The sequence below is a fragment of the Falco punctatus genome (genome assembly GCF_963210335.1).
Source record: "Falco punctatus genome assembly, chromosome: 5".
Lineage (NCBI taxonomy): Eukaryota > Metazoa > Chordata > Aves > Falconiformes > Falconidae > Falco > Falco punctatus.
This window is the reverse complement of record NC_137584.1, coordinates 58570454-58591731: the sequence shown is the minus strand read 5'-3', so window position 1 is coordinate 58591731 and position 21278 is coordinate 58570454. Positions and strand designations below refer to the sequence as shown.

The following is a 21278-nucleotide window of genomic DNA, read 5'->3' as shown; positions in this document are numbered from 1 at the left end:
TTTCTCTCTCCTTTTGACCCTTCTTGCCCTATGTAAAGTTTGTCACCTATTTAATAGAAACCAAAAGTAAATCTGCATTATTTTTCCAACTGGCTTCCGTTTGCCCTTTCCTTAAATTCGGATCAGTTTAACTTAGCCTGATGAGGGATATGATATAAATGTACTTGCGGAAATAGAGTCCATCATCATCTCCTGGTAAGTTCCCAGAATATGTAAAGAGGATGAACTAGAACGAACACTAAAGTTTTAGCAGCCATTGACTTCATCACTTTGCACAATGAAGCGCAGGCTCCTGCATGTGTTTGCCTTTCCCTGTGGGTGACACAGAGGCATGGACATGCCAGAGTAAAGTGGTTCTGCCTCATTCGTTCCACTGTGAGGGTACCTTCCATTATGGTTAATCATCACTGTTGTTTTATTTCATGTAGGAACAAATGGATGTTGTGGGTTTAGTTCATCCTGTTGGCCATGTTGTTAGGAGTTACCACTGCACTTTCAGTGGTAGTAGTTTTTATAGTCTCTTTCTGGATATACCACAATAGGTGAAAAAAAAGCTGAAGAACTAAACACTCGATTAAGTAACTGCTTTATTTAACTGCACTGGGCTTACAGGGTTCCTGTCACCGCTTTGCTTCTTATGGTAAAGAAAGTACAAGAGGAACCCTGCTCCACAAGTTTCTGAGCTGCAGAGTCTTTGCTAATAATGAAGTGGAAAGTATGCTAAAATTGATCTCTCAGTTGTCAAGCAAGGAACAGAAAACGGTCTCCTTTACCCACTGCAGATTTGCCCAAGTCCTTCACACCGGCTGAACTGTTGCAGGAGGAGACAAGCTTTTGTACGCACTCCAGCTTGCCTATTTCTAGCATGTCTTCCTATGTGGAACAGGGATTATCAGTAATGGGGAAGCTGCTGTGAAAATGGGAGAAGAGCCTTCCATCTAAGCAGCTGAGGGGCAACTTGGGTACAGATCTCTGTGGGGAGCCATACTCTTTAAAAAACAGCATATGCGTTATATTCATAATACTACATGGCAGGTATTAGTTGTGGTCAGTATGTTCTGTTTGCAAGATGAAATGTAAAAAAAATGCAGTGAAAATTAGAGAGAAGCTATGTTTCAAATTTTGTAGAAAGAAAGAACGAACAAGGTTGTTAGGCAAGTCAGCAAACCAAGTATGTGATTTGCTTTAAGAGGGAAAAATCACAGCTCTTGCCTTTTTTTTTTAATTCTTTTAAGATGTGTTTGCCTCACAGTTTTCTCAAAAACAGTGTTGTGTTCTGTTCTACAGGGAGCGAAAGGCAGAGAAAAGCTTAGCTTTGTCAGAGGGGCACCCTAGGAACACAGTCTCTCCAATGCCTTTGGTTTTGAAAGCAGCAGGATACACCTGCAGTCACAAAATCATGGAGGTGGGGGGTGCCAGGATTCCTCAAAGACATTGGAACCCACTTTCTATGTAGTTCTAATCTCCTTCATCCTAGCTCAGAACATTAAAAGGTTATCTTTTTAATTAGGTAGATCATTAATTTGCTCATCAGTTGAAAAAAATTTCTTTACAGCAACAACAAAAATTGATAGGACCATAGAAATGCAGCACTACAGCCAGCGTTCTGAGACCACGGTAAATGTATCGGAGGGTAGGCAGGCCAGTCACTGTGTGGTTTGAGTTACTAGGCAGACAGGTTCTGCTTTTGCAAATTTGTAGCTAAAAAATACTCATCCTATTACCCTAACTGCATTTCACTGGCAGAGCACAAGTCTAGCAGCCTATAGCCCTGTACTGCCAGCCAGCCTTCGTTCTGTCCTAGCACTGTTGTCTGGTAAGGTGGTGGAATTGTGGAGTTACCCCATTATGTTTGCAACTGACTCTTCTTCCTTCCTTCAACTTTCTTTTTCTCCTAGGAATTCTCCAACTTTCAAATCGTTTGAGGAGAAGGTTGAGACCACTGTCACAACCCTTAAGGTAAAGTTTAGAGGCAGAGTTATGTGGCTGGGCGTGTTGAAATGTGAGTTTAGTTGCCCCTATCATTTGTACAGAAGACCAATTGAATTTTCTGTTCCATTGAAAATTTCAAGGAACTGTAAGAGCACTAATGGAAAACGAAGGCAATGTGCAATGAAATAGTCTTTCTGTACTTTGTTACTAAGAAATTATTTCTGTTGCCTGCCAAAGTAAAAGTGGTCTCAGAAATGCCAAAAATATGGCCATACTAAAATGGAAAGCAGAGACATCTCCTAAGGTGTGACCACGGTTGATCAAGCTGTGCAAGGCAGAGCCATGTGCAGATGCAAGGTTAGATTTTGAAAGCAGTGTGGCCTCAGGAGCTTTGTGCTGCGCCCTGCCAGGCAGGTGGAGCCGTGTGGCTGCAGAGTGACGTTTCCTCCCTGAGCTACGCTCCTTTCAACACTAGAGATGTACTTACCAAGTGCCCCTTGTTAGCTGGTGGCAGCTGTCACGTAACTCTGGTGTGATTCACACTACCTGTGTGGCGCCTAGCGCTGAACTTAACTTTCTTTAGTGCAGGGGTGTTTCCTCTCAAATTTCAGTGTTTTGCCTGGATTTAAAATGTCAAAAAACTGTATTGACATTTTGCTGTGGGACCGGAATATGCAATGGCAGTTACCAGTTACCACTGATAGCCCTTCTTAAGGCTCTTATTTAGCAGGACAGAGCATGGCAAATTCACAGCGAGCTTTGCTGCGTGGTAAGGCACATTCAAGGGGGCAACAAGAGGGTTTGTCTCCTACTGGTTTTTATTCATCAGATAGTCAAGTGTGCTCATAAAATGGTATTTTACTTTGCTGCAATAGAAAGATTCCAACATATTCCAAGTGCAGTCTGTCAGTAGATGAGGGCCAAACTGATCACCCCTCATTTTAGGGGGAACTGAAAACACTAGATTAATGTCAAAGGGCATTTCAACTTGTAAACCATTAAAAAGGCAAGAAAATGGCCTTCCCCCTGGGACAGAAGGACATTCCTTGTTACGGAAAATACAAATTACAGCTAGAACTGAAGCAGCAGGTGCACAGGGAATGTCTGTCTTTTCCACTGTGAAATTTTACAGCATGTAAGATTTTCCAGTCGGTCTGACAAAAGCAGCAGAGCTTGATGTATTTTTATGTTTCTAAATAAGCATGTCCATTAAGGAATGCAGAGTTACTCTATCATTTTCCAATTTTTGAGTATCCACATTTATTTAGTGATAGGCTGTTCTGACAACTTTGTCATGAATAGTGTAGGCTAATGCCAGCTCCATTACACTGTGTCAGGGAAGGAAACATCATCTCAGTTTCACAGGTGGGAGGCAGCATTCCAGGGAAGACTAGGAGCCTCTCAAGGAGCTAGAACAGAACACGGACCTCCAGAGCCCCAGCTCAGTGCCCGTATACACTTTCCTATTCATTCTTTTCCCCTTAGCCACAAATGCTTTTTATATTCAACCTCACCGTAGGAGAAATTGTTCATGCAGTGAGGTGCATCAGCTTGGAAGGTCTGAATTCTTGTCTGCTGCATTCAGGTTTATCACTTGTTTATCTACCCACCTGGTTAAGGAATGCAGCTCATTGGAATACCCGAGGTCTGAAACTGATTTCCCCGCACACACACACACACGCACACACCCCACCTTCACCAGTTGGAGAAGTCCAGTGCTTTTCGTACCCATTTAGTCACTAAGCCTACTCTCAGGACTTTCAGTAGTACTTCTAGCTCCCAAGTTTGCTTCTAGACAACTCTAGACTCTGCAAATCCATTCCTCTTGCACTTAGGCCAACCTGAGAGGGACAGCTTAAAGCCTTTTGCCTTGTTTTGAGGGGTAAAGGACAAATGCGAGTGATGTCCTTTATGCATCAAGGGAGGGGTGTCTGTTTCCAGTCGCCTCAGTGTGTCATTCAGAAACTGGAAAAGTCAATTTAAACTGCAGAGCTCGGAAGACCATTTCTTCTCACAGTGAGCTGCTTGAGGAGCCTGATCTTATTTTGGTGATTAAGCAGAGGTGTTCTTTTAGAGGAGACTATTTGCCATGCCAGCTCTTAGCCTATTTTATTCAGAATGCTCTTAGATCATCCTTTAAGGAATCTTTAAGAAATCAGGACAAGACAAAGTCTTAAGTCTAAAGTGGTCTTCCACACCCCATGAAACGTTCATTGTTGATTTTTATTGGCAAACCCACTGACGTTTTCTGAAATATTTTCTTTCTGTATTCTCTTTCTTGATTTCATTTCTTTGTGCAAATGGAGAAAGGAAGCTGGAGTCGTAGACCTAGGGTGTCAGCAGTGTAGGCTGTCGACAACTGGGAGTGTCTCAGCACTGTTCTCCCTTTTCCCTGCCTCTGTTCCAAGGTTTGCAAGATTAGGGAGACCAGGGGTGAGGGGAGAAATCATAGGCTGTCCCTTCAATTCTAGGATCCTGTTCTGGTCTGAAAAAATGGAGAACTTCCCAGAGGGCCTTCTGAAAAAGAACAGCAGTAGCCTTACCTCTTCCTCATGCGCCTCTTACTAGCTACAGATCTTCAGTGGTCCCGCAATGCTCTGTAGTCAGCCAAAACTGATGTTCAGACTTCATGCACCTAGAAGTCAAATTTCAAGTTAGATTTTATTTGCCCTTGATGTTTGGACTCTTGGTTGCAGCTTTCTTAGGAGTATGCATTAGTTTAGCTTTCCCTGGAAATTGACAGGACCTGGGTGCCTCATTCTCTTCAACTTTTTTGAAAATTAGAAGTCTGATGAATTAAATGTTTGTGTAAGCACTGAGGTATTGGCTAGAGGCATTCAATAAAGTGACTTACATCATTCTTGTTTTCGGATGGAAAAGTAGGCAGAAAAGCAAATAGAAAATGAAACTGCATTAATGTTTCTGATGTTGAGGTGTCCAAATTGAGATGTACCTTAAGTGAGTCATTTGAAATAGTGCAGAAATATTCTACTTTCACAATCACTCTGATCAGTCTGAATCAATGTTCTTTTGAGAATTTTAATTGGCAAATAAAAGTAGAATTCTGCCCTGAAAACTTAATAGTAGCTTTACTAGGCAGTGCCTGCCTTCTCACTGCAGGTCTGGGCCTACCAGCATTTAAGTGTCTTTTTGTATCCATTTGGTATTGCTGTGTGCAAAGATCAGCGATGGACGGATACTTTCTGAAAGTCAGCACAGTCCACCAGATTGAATACAGCTTTTTACCTCTTGTGATGGGAACTTTTAATAACAGTGACCCAAACTGTCAAAGCATGTATAAAGCCTACTGCTACCTTATTCTAATAAGAACTTTCAAGCTAGGCAAGCTCCTGTGCTAGCTGATGAAACAAAAGCTTACACAGGATTAACCCTTTGGAAACTTGGAACACAAAGCACATTTAATTAAAATAATCCTCCTAAGCATTCAGTGGCTGACAGGCTGGAAAAGCGCCAGCTTGTCTTTAAGTCCTGCTGCAGTTCTAGGATGGAGTAAAAAATTTAGCCCTATTTTCAGGCTTAAATCAACTTTGAGTGGGTGTATCAGCAAGCCAAACTACAAAAGAACATTTTCTTAGCAAGATGACCCAGTCTAAACAGCTTTGTCTGTTTGTTACTTAGTCTTGACCATTTCCAAATCTTTCGATAAAGCTCTTTGTTAGGGAAACTCTGTTTCAGAGACTTAGTCATATTGGGGTTTATTTTTAATGCTTAGATTTACAAATTCACAAACTGAACCATTTTGAAAGTAGATGACCTGTGAGCATGTGTGTCTTATGTTTCATTTATGTAATTTGGTATCTCTTCCTCCCCCCTCCCCACATGAAAATGCTGTGGACAGTTCTATGTACCAGTACCTGGGTAGCTACAAGTACCTAAAGGGAGACAAGCTGCTGGGTTTGTTCTTCGGTTTCTATGCTCCTCCTACTGTCCAAACTCCCAGCCTGGTTTATGTATTTTGACAGCAGCTGTGTTACCATTGCGAGTGGGTGGGCCACTTTGCTTAGCAAATGAACCAGTTTATTCCAATACCCATCTCCTATCCAGCCTGTGTAGAACTGGAAAAAAATGGTGGAACCAGTGTGAGCTACTCGTGTAAAGAACCACACTAAGTTTTCTGTTAGGATCTAGGATCCTGCCTGGAATCTACTTAGGACTTAGTTCCTTTAAGTGTATGATAAATGTCTCTGGCAGCCTGGAAGTTTAGAAACTGGGGGAGGAAAGGGGTTGCTATATTTGAGTGATTTTATACTTTTGTTCTAAGAAAATCCCAGCCTCATGTTCTCTGCCTGCTATGAGCAGTTCCCAGCCCTCCATAGCCACGGGGTGGAATGCAAATGGGACTTGCTACAGTGTGAGCAGAGGAACTTGCTGTTCTCTTTGTTTGCCATGTTTCAGACCAAGGTTGGTGGGACAAGCCACACAGGGGGCAGTTTTGAAGAAGTCCTCAGCTCTACAGCCCATGCCAGTGCTCAGAGCTCTCTTGCTGGTACCCGACTCCCTGAGAGCGAAGAAGAGCTTCAGTGTTAAACCGCAGGCCCTCCTGAGCCTCGCATGCCTCTCTTCAGAGACTTGCCTAGCCCGTGAGTTTTAGGCCTCCCTTGCCACCCAACTTGTGCAACAAGGTTTTGTCAGCTTTGGAAAATTGCCTCCCTGGCCTTGTGCTGGAGAAATGTTTCCTCTCTCTATTTGTATTTTCAATGGGCCATTTTATCATCAGGTACTTTGTACACCATAGAAACCAGACATAAGTCATTGACTTATCATTGTTAGGTGACCAAAATAGCTTTCATTTTCACGTAACTTTCCTCCAACAATCTCCCAGTCTCTGTTTCTTATTTCTTTTAGTTTACGGTTTTCCATCTGTTGGTTTCTAACTCCCCTTTCAGTGCCACATCAGACAGATGGACCTAGAGCTGGGCAAAGATTTCTACTGCCAACACTAGTCCCATATACCAGCTGTCTGCCAGCCATACCAGGTGTCCTTTGCTCAGGAGTCTCTGTACACGATCCGCTTTCTAAAGGAAATAAAATCACTGTCGCAGAAAGTTTTTTCTTCTTCACTGGTACAGTCTGGTATTGCCCTCCACCCATGGGTCAGCAGAGTAAAGGACAGGAAGAGACAGCCAGTGATTCATATAGAAACTGAACTGATTACAGCTGCCGGTTTAAGATGATGGTTGTAGCTGGAAAAGCTTCAGTTTAAAATATGTTCCATTGCTCGGTCTCTGTGGTTTGGTAAGACTTGACAGTGTAAGTAAGTTAATTACAGAAGAAGCAGAGGTAACCTCTAATATTTTTGCCTCCGCTATCTTTCCCTCAAAAATAAGGCAAGGTATATTTATGAGCATAAGTTAAGATACAGCCTTAAGTGAAAGAACACAAAACCAACAGCTGGCTTAAGATGTGCCATAGGTGAGCAAGCCCATGCCTTCAGTCTGCATTTCAGAGCTGCTAGCACAAACCCTGTTAACTCACATGCAGGATGAGTAGGTGCTTCACTTTGTCAGATTTTGTCATGCTTCACTCCAGGACCTAACTCCACCAACTGCATTATATCTGCTTAATCACTACGAGCCAGTCATCTCTCAGCTTTGATTCAGCATGTTTTCTTGCATCCTTTCAACATTTTTAAATGAGAAAAAGAAAAGAGCAGCACACTTGTGACACTGCCTTCTTGTCTAGTGAGCCGGTGTCAGTCTGCATGTTGCGTTACTTGGTTCACCAGACTGACATGAGCACAGCTTTATCAATAAACAACACAGAAAAGAATCTGGCTACTTTCAAAAAGGATGCATTTTTTGAGCATAAGCCAAAGCTTCACATCAGTGTTAAGTGAGTTTGACATTACAGATTGCTTAAAATCTTGTGAGAAAACATGGCTTTCAGTGATTTTTTTCCTGTGTGGCTTTTGTTAGTTTTTACAAAGTTGGAAGTCCTTTTGTCATATTCTACTGGACATAAATTAACTTTGGACATTTATATCAAACGCCTCTTTAGTGTGATTTTTAGCATGGAAGCAAATTAACTAGTTTGTTGGGGTTTTTAATACAGTTTTCTTGTGACAGTCGCTAGCTTATTTTACGTGGGTTTGTGCGTAAATGTGAATTTATTTAAATAAAGAAAATATTAATGGTCAACTTAGTTTGTGTAAATGAAGTTATTGATATTAAAAATAAATCTCTCTTACTCTTTTACACTTTGTGATTTTTTTTTAATTCTGTGCATTTACTAGAATTACTGTGCATCTCTAAGCCTTGCTATATCACAGCAGAGTATCAAAGTAAATTGCAAGAACAGTCAGCCATTCCTAGTGTCTTTAAAATCTGTTCAGCTTCTTCTGAACCTAAAATTCCCCACAGAAATCTGCAACCCACATTTTGAACATTTTGAGGTTCAAAGGAGAGAAATAATTGAACCAAGTTCAGTAGAAGTGAAATGCGTGGCAGAAAACATTTTCTAGGTCTAAACCATTGATCTCTTTTGAGCCAAACCAAGGTTAAAACATGGAGTTCAAGCACTGGCACCTGCTGCAGGACACAGATTTAGACCTCTATTTATTTATATATTTATGTATGTATATATGTACACAGAGAAAAATGCTTCTGGGAAAGCAGGCAATTGCTTTTAACAACATCATAAAAGAGTGCAATTTAAAGAGCTCGTGTATGCCTGTTAGCAGAGGTAGGTTGGCCAGATAAGCTGCTCTTCCATATAAATCCTTACATGTTATTTTCATTACAGCAGCTGCCACTATGCACAGGGTCAAGGCTGGTTTGACTGTACTGGGAGAAAGACAAGGGAGGAGGTGGTTTCCTCCCATAGGGTGCGTGTCCTGGGCCTAGCACGCTTTTCCTACACATGAAGAGCGCACTTCAGTACTGCATGAGGAAGCCTGAAGCCCCACAGACTGTTCGCTAACCTTTCTAGGAACCTGTCATCGTGCCTCACGCTTTCTGATCACGCTGCTCCAGTCTCTTTCCAACCACCCCCTATTTCCATTCAAACGCAGTTCCCAAAACGGCCATTAGCCTGCCGTTGCCCCGAGTGGACAGGAACGTAATTTTAACAAAGCACTTGCTGGGTATCAAAACAAAACCAAACCCCGCACAATGCACACGCAAACCACGTCTCCATTTCCCAGGTTAGTTTTTATGTTTCTTGCACCAGCGTGCTGCTGACCAGGGTTCGGTGCTCCGTCCCCTGGATCCCCCGCAGAACTGAGTGTCACCAGCCAGTAAAGCCGGCTGCTGCGCTGGAGAAACCGGTTGTTCCTGCTGGGGCAGCACTTGTGCTCTGTGTATTTCTATCAAAGGGCTCTTTAAGGCCACTTTTCTTGTTTGTCAAGACAGAACTGAGAACTTTCTTTTAATGCATCCGTAGCTCCCCCATGCTTGGCATGGTATTCAATGCAAACCAATACAGACTACAATTTGCGCGCATCTCTGTGGAATAAAAACGCTGAAGCTCAGCAGGTCCCAGTCCATCACCCTTGCGCCACAACAATCAGCTGCCAGTAACCACTACCAGAGTCCCCCATTGCTCAGTAAAACACAGCTTACCTTCCAGGGTTTCCACAGGGCACAACTGCTTGTTGTGCCTTGTGGGGTACCCCGAGCAGAGCAAGCAAGCCCAAATCTCACCCAGACCAATCTCTGCAGATTTTGTGCACGGTGCCAGCCACCAAGGCACGAGCTCCCAGCGGCTCCACACAGCGCTCCGAGCCTCTGCCAAAGGGACTGGCCACAGGATGCAGCGCGAGCTTCTGTCAGGCCCATGAAGTTTCTATAAAGGAGCCTTTTCCTGAGTCACGGTGCCTGAGGATGTGTGCTCAGCTAAACCACCTACCTTTAAAGGGGGCGACAACTGAATCTGGTTTTATGCTGCCTCATGAGGCTGAAGGCAGAGGAGCTAGCGCTCTCTCTACCACGTAATTTTTCCAGTGCAAACTCTCTTTATCTGGTAATTGTGACATCACCCGAGTCTGCAGCTGCACACATGACGCAACAGTTAGTAGCGCAGACACTGGCCCTGGTATGGCTTCTGCAACCACTACAGTTTACTCGACAACCATACTGTAATTTTACATGAGCATTATTACTTCCACTAAAAACTGTCATTTACAGCAGAAACAGTGCCAGAGTGTTACAGCCGGAACAAAGGACAGACAGCTTGTACTTGTACATGGGCGTACAGGCTTTTGTGTTAGACTGTGCAAGCTCCAAACACCCCTCAGCTATTCTGTGATTATCAATTACCTGTGCAAGACTCTGTAAAATTGCCAGTCTGCGTGAGGGGGAGTCTGCAGTATTGGCCTTACAGAAATGTCAACACCATTCCCTGGTACAACGCATGAACAATGGAAAAAAAATGTATGAAACAATAAACATTGAGAAACTGTAATTGATGAGATTGCCATTTTTATCCACCATCACTTCTAAAGGCTCATGCACTCCAAAGAAATTTCATCTCTAAGTCTGGCTCTGTCAGGAGCTTCTAGAGAAATGTGCTCATTGATCTCACTTATGTGTAGCACAGTGAACAGACATTAACCCATTTGATATAGAAGGTATTTAAATCATACTTGGAAGTCACAGAACAAGACTACCTGTCCCAGTCAGAGCATTACATGAACAGATCAGCTGACTGCAATCAGCTAGTTTTTAAACTTACCTGAATTTCCCCAGTGGAGAATCTATTTGTAACTGAGGCTGCATCAATCAGAGGGTGATTAAAAAAAAGAAAAATCCCAAACAAGCTGATTCTAAATATTTGCTCCTTGACACAACCTCTGATCTGGGAGGTAACTATCCTACCTGCTCCTACCTAAGTGGTCCTGGGATTCTCACCAGTGAATGCACAGAAAAAAAAATCTGCTGGCAGAATTAGTGATGTTATATGATAAAGAATGTACAGAATATAAAACAAAGTATTTATTATGGCAACAGCATTTAGGAACACCTCAAGAATGCGGATGAGATGTAGCAGCTATTTTTTTATTCCTTTCTGTGTTAATCAGAGATACAAGCTGGAGTATTCCTGGGTGAACAAACTTTCCTGCAAAACAAAAGAAAGGGAAAGTTAATTAAAAATGCTCTCGTTTTCCTATATGTGAAAGGCTGGCAGTGAAACATTAGCAGTGATGTCACTTCAGGTTCAGAATAAATGCCAAATTATTCTTTTAAGAAAAATAGTACTCCCAGTTTAATCCAACTATGAAATAACTTACTATAAGAGTAGTTACGGCCATCCTTCCCCAAAAAAACTTACGAAAATATTTTGAGTTCTATTAAGACACTTAAGAGCTGAAAAAGGTATGGATCCTGACCAAGATGTATGTATCCTGCTACAGGAAACCACACCAATTACAGGTACACTTAGGGTATATGCTGTAGGCTCCACTGAGACACCAGCTCAGTTTAATTTACTGAATTCTGGTAGGAGGGCAAAGATGTCAACTGGAAAATGAAGTATGCCAGCTTTGTTGATTTCTGTCTTTTTTGTCTTCTTTCTTCCCTAATCAAATTATTGCATTTTTCAGAGTGCTTACTATTTCCCTGAGGAGTCACCAAAATATAAACAGGACCTGTCAGGGACTGGTCCCCAAGTTTATCTGTCCCTAGTTTTTTCCCAGGACAGGATGACATTAAGTCACAGTCCTCTTCTGGTGTTCAACTCCCCTGCTAAAGTAGTAATTTTACCCATTTTTCCTTTCAACTGTCAGTTTATTTCGGAAAGGATGAAAAGCAGTGGATAGAATAAAAAGTAATACAATCACACCTGAAACATTTCACTGAGCTGGCTCTCACGTGTACCTGGGGCAGGTCCCACAAGACCACAGCTCACACAGGGATAACAAATTCTACTTCACTGGTTCACGAAACACAAAGTAGAAACAAGCTGCTGTCAAGAGCATCAGTGAAGACTGAAGCCTCCTTTATACCCCCCTAATGTTACAGGGAGCTCCTTATACACATCCAAGTGTAATGAAAGCTGAGTCATTCTCTAGGTAAAAAGTCATGTAAAAGGAACATGCATAAATGCAATTCAGGTTCAATACCTACAGATAAATGCAAGGTATTTTCACACTGCACTGAGTTTTCCTCAAAATATTTAGGGTACTTGAGCAATGAGTGAAATAACTAGTTCTCACTTGCTCTGAATGTCTTATCAGAAAACAGGCAATTTGTGTGTTTCATTGAATTTACAAAAGACAAAAAAGAAGAAGGAAAAAAAAAAAAAAAAAAAGCCCAACTGTCATACCAGCAGTTGAATCGTAAAAATCCTGCAGTCTGCCAGGTGTGTTTTCCATCTCTTCATACTCAAATGCTTGCAGTATCATCTCACAGTGATCCAACTGTTTTACAAACTTGGCTTCTGCAGTACACTGGTTTTCATATTCCTGAACAGATTTGCAGTTATAAGAATTTTTTTTTTTGTTCTGAAACAGCATATTAGAAGCTATTCATACATCTAGAATTTTCTTTATTAGTACAAGCCACTCCATAAATATTCACAACAGTTGTCTTTCACTCTCTTTTTAAGACTGCTATTCAACAAAATGCTTGCAATAAGTACGTGCAAAATTTCTGTTAAATGTGATAGGACTTGAGAACATAATTCTTTTGCATGCTTTATCTCTAAATATACCAAGTGTTTTGGCTGAATCAAGGATGATATCGAGAAAACCCAATATACAAGTTAAATAATTGGTTCCATTTAACACCACTCAGCCCTGGCTAAGGCTGTGAATTACCACAGTGTGTGCCCATGGATTACCACTACCTATTTTTAAGGCCTATTGTGCACTCTTCTCCACCACTTGCTGCTTTTATAAGGAATTGTTCTTTACTTTTCTCCTGTCACTCCCTCTTAATCTCTTTGGTCTAATCTGTCTGAGCCGCTTATGTCCTTATGTCTCTCCTAAGAAATTGGGAAGGGAGTTGTTAAGGGGTTTCCTCCCCTCCCCTTCAGACTTTAAGTCCTTTAATCTCTCTGCTATCTTTTCCCTCTCTGCAGTCATCACCAGTATATATTTGCAAGTCATTCATATTTCTAGTCAAATTGTCATTTGCTTCCAGTGATGGCTGCAAACAGGTTTGCCATTTCATTTTCTCTTTTCTAAATCTACTGCATTGTATCTGACATCTCATCAGCTGGTCTTCTCCCTACTTCCAAAACCAACGACAGAAGGCGGCTTCTTTCGGGACAGGTTACCATCACCTTGATACCCTCTGCAGGTCTGACCCCATTCATCATCACTACCACTAATAATCAGACCAGAGGCTTCAGTGCACACCGGGCCCACCTGTGCTTTCAGATCCACACAACCTGTGACACACGGCAGTTCTGCAGATGTGAGCAGCACAAGTGCAGGAAGAGTTTTTCCTACTGACTGAAGAACACGGCAACTCTTTCTGCACCTTATGACAGACAACTGTGGGTGTGGGTTTCGTTCACAATGGCAAGATCCTGGCTTGTAATTCCAGAACAGTGATGCTCAGATAAGTGTGATCGTCATTTCCTTGTCTGACACACTATTAGGAGCCTGTTTGTTCTCATGCTTACTGCTTTACCTTTCAAAGTCAGAAATCCAGGTTTTGATAGTCATGATTGATTCATATACTACTCTATTTGCATTTGAACGATGCTTTGAATTTTCAATTACACTTTGATCATTATTTTAGAAATCAATTTCATTTCAGTATTTTTACCTTCTTTTCCTCCTTTCAGTCTGAGCTTTGCCTTATCTTTATACTGTAAATACTATTTCTTATTTTCTTAAATCTCTTTCTACTCCCTTTTTTTTTTTTGCCACCAAAGAGAACAAACTCTTGGCAGCATTACAAAGGAGAACTTCAGGAGAAAGAGAACTATGGCTGTTTGCTTGTAAAGGTCTGTCCCACCTCCAGCAATTAATTGGGAGTATCAATCTGTTAGCAACCTTTTTATGCCATACAACCCACATCATCTTATTCATACCTCAGCTCACATTAACCTCAAGAAACATCAGCTATTATGTGTGCAACTGTGCATAGTGCTAAAATAAAAACCGTTTCCTCCCTGCAGGTGTTTAAGAGTGCAAAATAACTGTATACTTTGGAAAAACAGTAACTGGTCTCTCAAAAAACAGTCTGTCTTTTAAATTACTCCTGTGCTTTTGCTCTTGCAAATAAAAAAGCAGGACAGAGCTGAAGTGTGCTGACTCATTCACTCCAATGTTTTTTCAAATGTATTCTTGATTAAGTTATAAAGTGAAAATACACTGGAGGTATCTTTCTGCTACCTTTCTCCCCTACGCTACACTTGCAGAGCGTCCACCAATACAGTCCAAAGCAACAGTCCTTGGAAGGCTGACAATGAAAGAGGCAGAGACAAGGGGTTTTTTCCTCAGATCTGGTTATGCTGGTTTACCCCCTTTACCTTGAATTATAGCACTGAAACCCCACCGCCATTGCCAGTTTCACCACAAAACTACAGAAACCCCCCCCCACACACACACACACACAAACCCAAGCCAAACAAACAGGCTGGTGTAATAAAAGGCAGAAATTGGCTGCAAATATCTGGACTTTAAATAAAGCCCAAGTGGAAAAGTAAGAATTTCAGCATAAAATACAGTTTCAGGTCACACAGTCCAAGAAACATCTAACACTTTGTTTGCAACAACATGGGAACAAGAGCTGTGGACACACTTGTCCTCAAGCAGCTGTATGCTAGAAGATAAAGCACAGTAATTATAAAGTCAAATTGTTTGGAAAAAATGTAATCATCCCTAGTTTGCAAGTATATAGGATCTTTTATCAATTAACAGCATGAGTTCACATCAAAGCATTAAATCAAATACAGAAGACACTTTCCAATACAAACATTTAAGGCACACAAGACCAGCCAGCAATCTGTGTTGTTTGTAGAAAAGCGCTGTTCTGTGTCAGTACACCACATTTAAGTTTAAACCAGAAGTTACTACTAAATATTTTACCCTAACTGGCTGTATAAGAAAGAAATGGAAGCCACATATATTAATACTTGCAAAAAAACCCAGAAAATACTCCATGGCATCATCAGCTCCCGTTATTTTTTCCTGTATTAAAAGATAATGAGCTGCAAATGGCCAGATGTGAACAACAGAGAAAATGTATTAAAAAAACAGACAAATATCCAAGAGGGCTGGATGCAGACGACAAACTCTTCCTTCAGTTGTACAACCCAAGCCCTGGACAGGTTCATATGGAACTCTGAGAGTTCAGAGGCAGAAGCTCATTATTTTACCAAAGTTTGAAGTTTCTGTATGAAAAGGATTCCAAAGTGACCTTGACCATACCACTAGCTTTATCTCCCAAGCAAATGAATCTACCTTGCTTGAGGTCAAAATAAGGGATGACATAATTTCATAGGTAAACAGGAAGAAGACAATGGGTTACCCTGAATTTTAGCAAAGGATTAAAAGAATTCAAGCTTACTTCCCAGAGTTCATAGATTTCTTTTCTGAGGTCCTCTGACAGAAGCTGGGTCAGCTGTTGCATAGCTGCCTGAAAAAAAGAAGCCATTTCTATTTATCCAGTTTTTGGGCAAGCACATTTTTATCACTTTTTTTGAAGAATTGATTACTTGGTAACAAGTACACAGAAACATACACCACACAGTATAATAGTATATTGGGTATGTGTGGCAAGGTTTTGGTAGCAGGGGGGCTACAGGGGATGGCTTCTGTGAGAAGCTGCTAGAAGCTCCCCCTGTGTCCAACAGAGCCAATGCCAGCCGGCTCCAAGACAGACCCACCACTGGCCAAGCCTGAGCCCATCAGCAATGGTGGTAGTGCCTCTAGGATAATGTATTTAAGAAGGGTTGGTTGGGGTGGTGGAACCCAAAATAAACACAGAGCAACAGCAGCCAGAGAGAGGAGTGAGAATACGTGAGAGCAACAGCTCTGCAGACACCGGGGTCAGTGCAGAAGCAGGGGCAGGAGGTGCTCCAGGCGCTAGAGCAGAGATGCCCCTGCAGCCCACGGTGAAGCCCATGGTGAGGCAGGCTGTGCCCCTCAGCCCGTGGAGGGTAACGCTGGAGCAGGTACCCACCTGCAGCCCGTGGAGCACCTCACGCCGGTACATGCAGATGCCCTAAGAAGGCTGTGATCCCATAGGAAGACTGCTCTGGAGCAGGCTCCTGGCAGGATCTGTGGACCCATGAAGAGATGAGCCCACAATGGAGCAGGCTTGCTGCAGGACTTGTGATCCTGCAGGGGACCCATGCTGGCCCGAAGGACTGCACCCTGTGGAAGGGACCCACTGGAGCAGTTCATAAAAAAACGTAGCCCATGGTTAGGACACTGGAGAAGCTCATGAAGAACTGCCTCCAGTGGGAGGGAATCTATGCTGGAGCAGAGGAAGACTGAGGAGTCCTCCCCCTGCAGAGGAAGGAGAGGCAGAAACAACGTGTGATGAACTGACTGCAACCTCCATTCCCCGTCCCTCTGCGCTGGTGGGGCGGAAGAGGAAGAGAAAATCAGGAGTAAGGTTAAGCCCAGGAAGAATGGAGGGGGGCAAGGGAAGGTGTTTTTAAGATTAGGTTTTATTTCTCATTATCATACTTTGATTTGATTAGTAATTACTTTTTTTTCCCCTAAGTCGAGTCTGTTTTGCCCACGACAGTAACTGGTGAGTGATCTCTCCCTGTCCTTATCTCGACCCAGGAGCCTTTTGTTATACCTTCTCTTCTTCCCTGTCCAGTTGAGGAGGGGAATGAGACAGCGGCTTGGCTGGGCACCTGGCATTCAGCCAGGGTCAACCCACCACAATTATTCTGAAATGCACGTGCACGTAAATCTGCCAGAAAACAGTAGGACCACTCAGTGAAGAATCTTTGCTGGGAGCTGCTTAAGTAAATTGTTAGAAAACTAGTCTAAAACACAACAACCTGAAGGTGCATCAAATACCTTCAAGAGTCCAAAACAAAGCCCAGAACAAAACATGCAAGTCAAAAGCCAGGGAACTGCTGTCAATTACCAGCTCTGCCTTCCAGGTTTAACTAGTGGAGGCACCATTTGAACTTAGCAGGTTATAGGTTCAATGTTGACAAGCAACTGCCCCCTCTGAAACACTCAACTAGCACATTTCCACTAGCAGGGCTCAGAACAGCTACTGACTGTCAGGCAGGCAACACAACATAAACCTTTAAAAATCTCCTATTTTGAAAAACAGAGAAAAAAATCCATTTAATACCCTGCACCAATAAAACAGTGCTCCCAGACCGAGGCACTATTTCTTCAACTACAAATCTTGGTACAAGGTTTAACACAGTACCAAACTAATGGTATCAGCTCTCCCAGCTGATCAGTCTCATTTCTGTGTTATTTCTACTGTTTTCCTAGTAATACTAAGGGCTGTTCCCCAAAAAAAAAATCACAGGCCAGACGAACGTTTAGTGCCACAGTTGTTTCTCCACTTCAAATACAGGGTACAGTTTCACAATATGGCTAAACTGAATCAGCTGCTCCCCAGCATGGAGGCATCAAGGTCTCATTCCATCTCCGGAGCACATCAGATTTCAAGGTCTAGCAGGCCAAAATTACTTACCTGGCAAAAAAAACCCAAGCAAAACAACCCCAAAGAAAAAACCCAAACTTTTATTTATCAAGGTAAGTTTCTGCTGCCTTAGCCTTGGTGGGAATAGCTGATTAAACTTTCTGCACAAGCAGCAAACTTCAGAACCAGCTCAATTTTGGCTGTAGATCAAAGGGGCAAAACAAGAAGTCTGCAGCAGAAGCAGCATATTGATAAATCAGTTCAAGCCACATCATGAAGCCAGCACCCTTGATTATTTTTACAACAAAGTATTTCAGAATCAGCCTAAATGTATAATGCTTGAACCTCCATCCCATGAAGTCAACAGCAAAATCCTCAGAGTGAAATGGGAGCAGAAGGAGCTGCGAATACTTAAGAAAACTTCTGAAACATACTTAAGCATCAAAATATCTTTTCCATCGCCTAAATACAAATGAGAGTTCCCTCTAGGCAAAGTTGAAGCCTGACCCTCGGTGACAAAACAATCTTTGGAGACTTCCAGGAAAGAGGTTTTTTTTGTTTTGTCTAAGAACACACTAGGAAGTACACCAAAAACCCACATATACCAAAATTACAATCAGTAAAGATAGTAGTTCAAGAATGCTGAATACCCCTTTGATCTTTAATTTCCACTTTCTTAGCGAAGAGCTTACTTCTGGAGTTATTCATAGCCCCCCTAACCCCAAGTTTTAAAAAGATAAGCATAAAAGGCAGGGGCAGGGTGGGGGAAGACGACAACCAATCACTACAACGGTTTTTTACACTCCTTGAAAACTAACTCTAGCCTCTACAGAGTTTCCGAGGCATCACGTTGCCCTCTAGCTGTGGCTGGAGGAGATGTTTACATTTTCTTCAACTGCATAAAACCCAGAAATGACAAACCGACAGTTTGGATATGTACAAGGCAAAAAAATAAAACAACCTGGGCATGACACACTCAAAGACTCATGACAAAAAAAAAAAAAAAAAAAATCAACCCCCCAAAAAACCACCTATGTCGGGAGTCCTGTGCAAATGGTTTAAATAAAGTCTCTGTCATAACCACACGATCTGGCACCACAAAAATGATCTGCCACAAACTGTCACCCACCCTTCTCAGTGCACCTACTCCCTTCTCCCCACCTCTTTCTAAGACTGGTCAACATGACTAATTCAGGCTGCCAAAAATCCAGTCAGTGGAGGAAATGGCCAACATGAAGATTACTTCAAAGGTTCTTCCATAACTTTGTACTTGGTGAAATCACATCTACAAAAATCACGAGTTGAAAACTTTGGTTGTTTGTGGCATACCTGTCTAATGCCAATGACAGTATTACGTTGCTTAGAGGGCCCCTTCACTACCACCAAACATTAAAAACATGCAGAACGCTTTGCAAATGTGGCTTCACACCTTATGCCCATACCTCTTCTCTCCTGTGCTTCTCCTCTTTTGATATATTATCTGCAGGAGCAATATCTCCAACAATGCATTCAGCCATATCGTGAACCAAAGCTAATCGTATACATCTGACAAGAAGCAAAGACAGAATAATTAGGTTTTAAGTTATACCTTGTTATTCATAAAGCTAAAAGACTGCATAAATTTATCCCCTTCATATAGTTTACAGGTTGGTTGGTTGTTTTTTTTTTAAAAACGTCACCTAATATTTTTCACTTCTTTGCTAAAGGAAGTAGTTTTCACCTAGACATGATTTTAATTCCCACTGCTGCTTGTAAATGTAAATGTAAGTTCAAATACACTTTGAACAAGAGCGTTGCATTCAAAAGTAATGTACTTCACTTTTGTGCACTTGGCTTTCAGAGATGCTGTGGTAACTCACTACATTACACACTTTACGTTATTCCTGCAACAGGTAGAAGGTAATCTGATTGGAGCCATCGCAAATTCAGGATATAATCTGACACTCACAGTTCTGTAGCTATGCCAGTCTGCAGAATACTGCAGAATACTTAAAAAAGCCTTCACATCAGCTCTTGAAGGGACAAAGCAAACATAATCCATTACTAGACTCAACAACTTGTTCAGCAGTGATGCTTTCCGCACTACGCTAGCTGATTTCTGAGGCTCCATATTGCTGCTCAGTGCTAACTCAATCTGGCCAAATCCACAGGGGCTGTGTCTCTCCTGTTTGTTGCTTCAAATTGTGCTTTAACTGAGTGTCTTCAGCTTGCTTACGGCTTGAGAGAATGCCAACTCAGAGCCTCTGCATTAAAGAGTTGCCTCAGCACTCACAGTTCAGCAATAAGTTTTTAGTCCCTTTCAGCTCTCCAGGTAAACACCACCCTGTCCAAAGGACAGAGGGAAAAGCGGAGAAAGGACTTCAAACTCTTTCAGTGTGTTTTAAAAGCTCTTCCTCAGGATGACTATTGCAGCTATTTTCAGCATTTTGATTGCAGCTCTCCCACATCATTAACATACAGCCACGATAACCAGAGAGAGTCTCACCTGTCCTTATTAAGGCTTTTATCTTCGGTCACCAAAGCCATCATCGCCATCCTGTACATGTGATCGGATACGCTTTCTGGCTTCGCCACGTTCCTGTACACCCATCCTGTCCGTGGTACTCTCTGCGTGAGGAGTGTCACAGCAACGTAAACAAATCCGCAGATTTTGCAGGCCCTCGCTTCGGAGACCCAGCAGAAATGCTGCCCCACCGTGACCTCCACGCTCCGCTGCGCTTCGATGCGCCCGGGAAACACCTGCCCCAGCGCCCGGGCTCCCCCGGGCTGAGACGGGCCGCCTTTACGCTGCTGTTCACAGGCAAGGAGGCCTCGCCAGCACTACCAGAGCGGCAGGCGCGCCCTCCTCAGCCTCACGGTGCTCACGTCGAAGCGCCCGGCCACCCCTGCGCTGCCCCGGCCGGCGCCCTCACCCCCCGCGGCAGCCCCAGCACGGGGCCGGCGCTCTCCGCCCCGCTGGCGCCGCCAGTCACAGCCCAGAGGCCCCGGCTCGCCGCCGCCCGCACCGCCGGGCCAGGCCCCGCTCCCACGCCGGTGACTGCCGGGGAAACCCGTCTGAGGGCCCGGGCCCCGGCCTCGGCCCGCCCCGCGGAAGGGCCGCGGGCAGACAGCCCGACAGCCGCCCGCCCCACAGCGGACCCGCCGCCGCGCCGAGGCCTTTCCCCGCCCCCGCCTCCCCGCGCTCACCTTGAGCTGCCCCAGCAGGCGCAAGAAGGGCAGCAGCCCGCCGCCGCTCGCCCCCGCCGCCATTCACCGTCCGGCAGCCGCCGCCGACACCGCTCCGCCTCCTGCCGGCCCGTGCGGCGGCTCTGGGCGTGCCGGGGGCGGGGAAGGGAGCGGCCGGGCGCGGCGCGGCGCCAGCGGGGCTCCTGGTGCGGGCGGGAGCGAGACCCGGCGGCTCGGGGGCGGGCAGGGCGCGGGCCGCGGGCGCAGCCCACCGTGTCCGTTGCCTTCAGGATACTTAGAGTAAAAACGGTAAACGCTGCAAACTCACGTTATTTATTCAGAGAGGAGAGGGTAACTGCCGGAGTTGCTGCACTCAGAGGTTTAAATCATTTTGGGCGCTCCTGGAGTATGGCTGCAGGCACTTCCGTTGCTTTTACCAGCTGAATAAGTAACACGCTGAATTACTTTACAGTCGGTGAATTTTCAAAATACGTTGTGCTTTTTTGCTGTTGTTGTATTGCCGACAGCAATAGCAGGGAACGGGTTAAATGAGGCAGTGAAAGACTCTGCTTTCAGGAAGGAACATCTGCAGTTTGCCAGCTGTCAACAGATGGCACAGTATTTTTATTTGTGCTCATT

The 21278-nt window shown here is 43.6% G+C and overlaps 2 protein-coding genes across 7 annotated transcripts in view; one reads left to right on the top strand and one right to left on the bottom strand.

Annotated features, from left to right (window-relative positions):
- The window catches only part of TPD52L1 (TPD52 like 1), a 60879-nt gene extending 50147 nt beyond the window's left edge, over positions 1-10732 (top strand). For 3 of the 5 annotated variants that reach the window (XM_080389964.1, XM_080389963.1, XM_080389967.1), the window contains one exon: positions 1899-6480. In XM_080389964.1, coding sequence (XP_080246090.1) covers positions 1899-2121 — 223 coding nt within the window. In that variant the 3' untranslated portion in view covers positions 2122-6480. Of the gene's footprint in view, positions 1-1898 lie in introns of all 5 variants that reach the window. The other 2 variants (XM_080389966.1, XM_080389965.1) reach the window with 1 other exon arrangement.
- A 136-nt stretch (positions 10733-10868) lies between these two features.
- Positions 10869-20817, bottom strand: HDDC2 (HD domain containing 2). Of its 2 annotated transcripts, XM_080389986.1 has the most exons (6): positions 20661-20817; positions 19960-20081; positions 18917-19019; positions 15414-15482; positions 12214-12352; positions 10869-11007 (listed from the first exon to the last, which is right to left on the bottom strand). In XM_080389986.1, exons 1-6 carry the CDS (start codon positions 20721-20723, stop codon positions 10913-10915), a joined length of 591 nt encoding a protein of 196 aa, XP_080246112.1. In that variant the 5' UTR covers positions 20724-20817; the 3' UTR covers positions 10869-10912. The 2 variants fall into 2 exon arrangements, with proteins under 2 accessions (XP_080246112.1, XP_080246113.1); XM_080389987.1 differs by lacking the exon at positions 15414-15482.
- Positions 20818-21278: the final 461 nt, after the last annotated feature.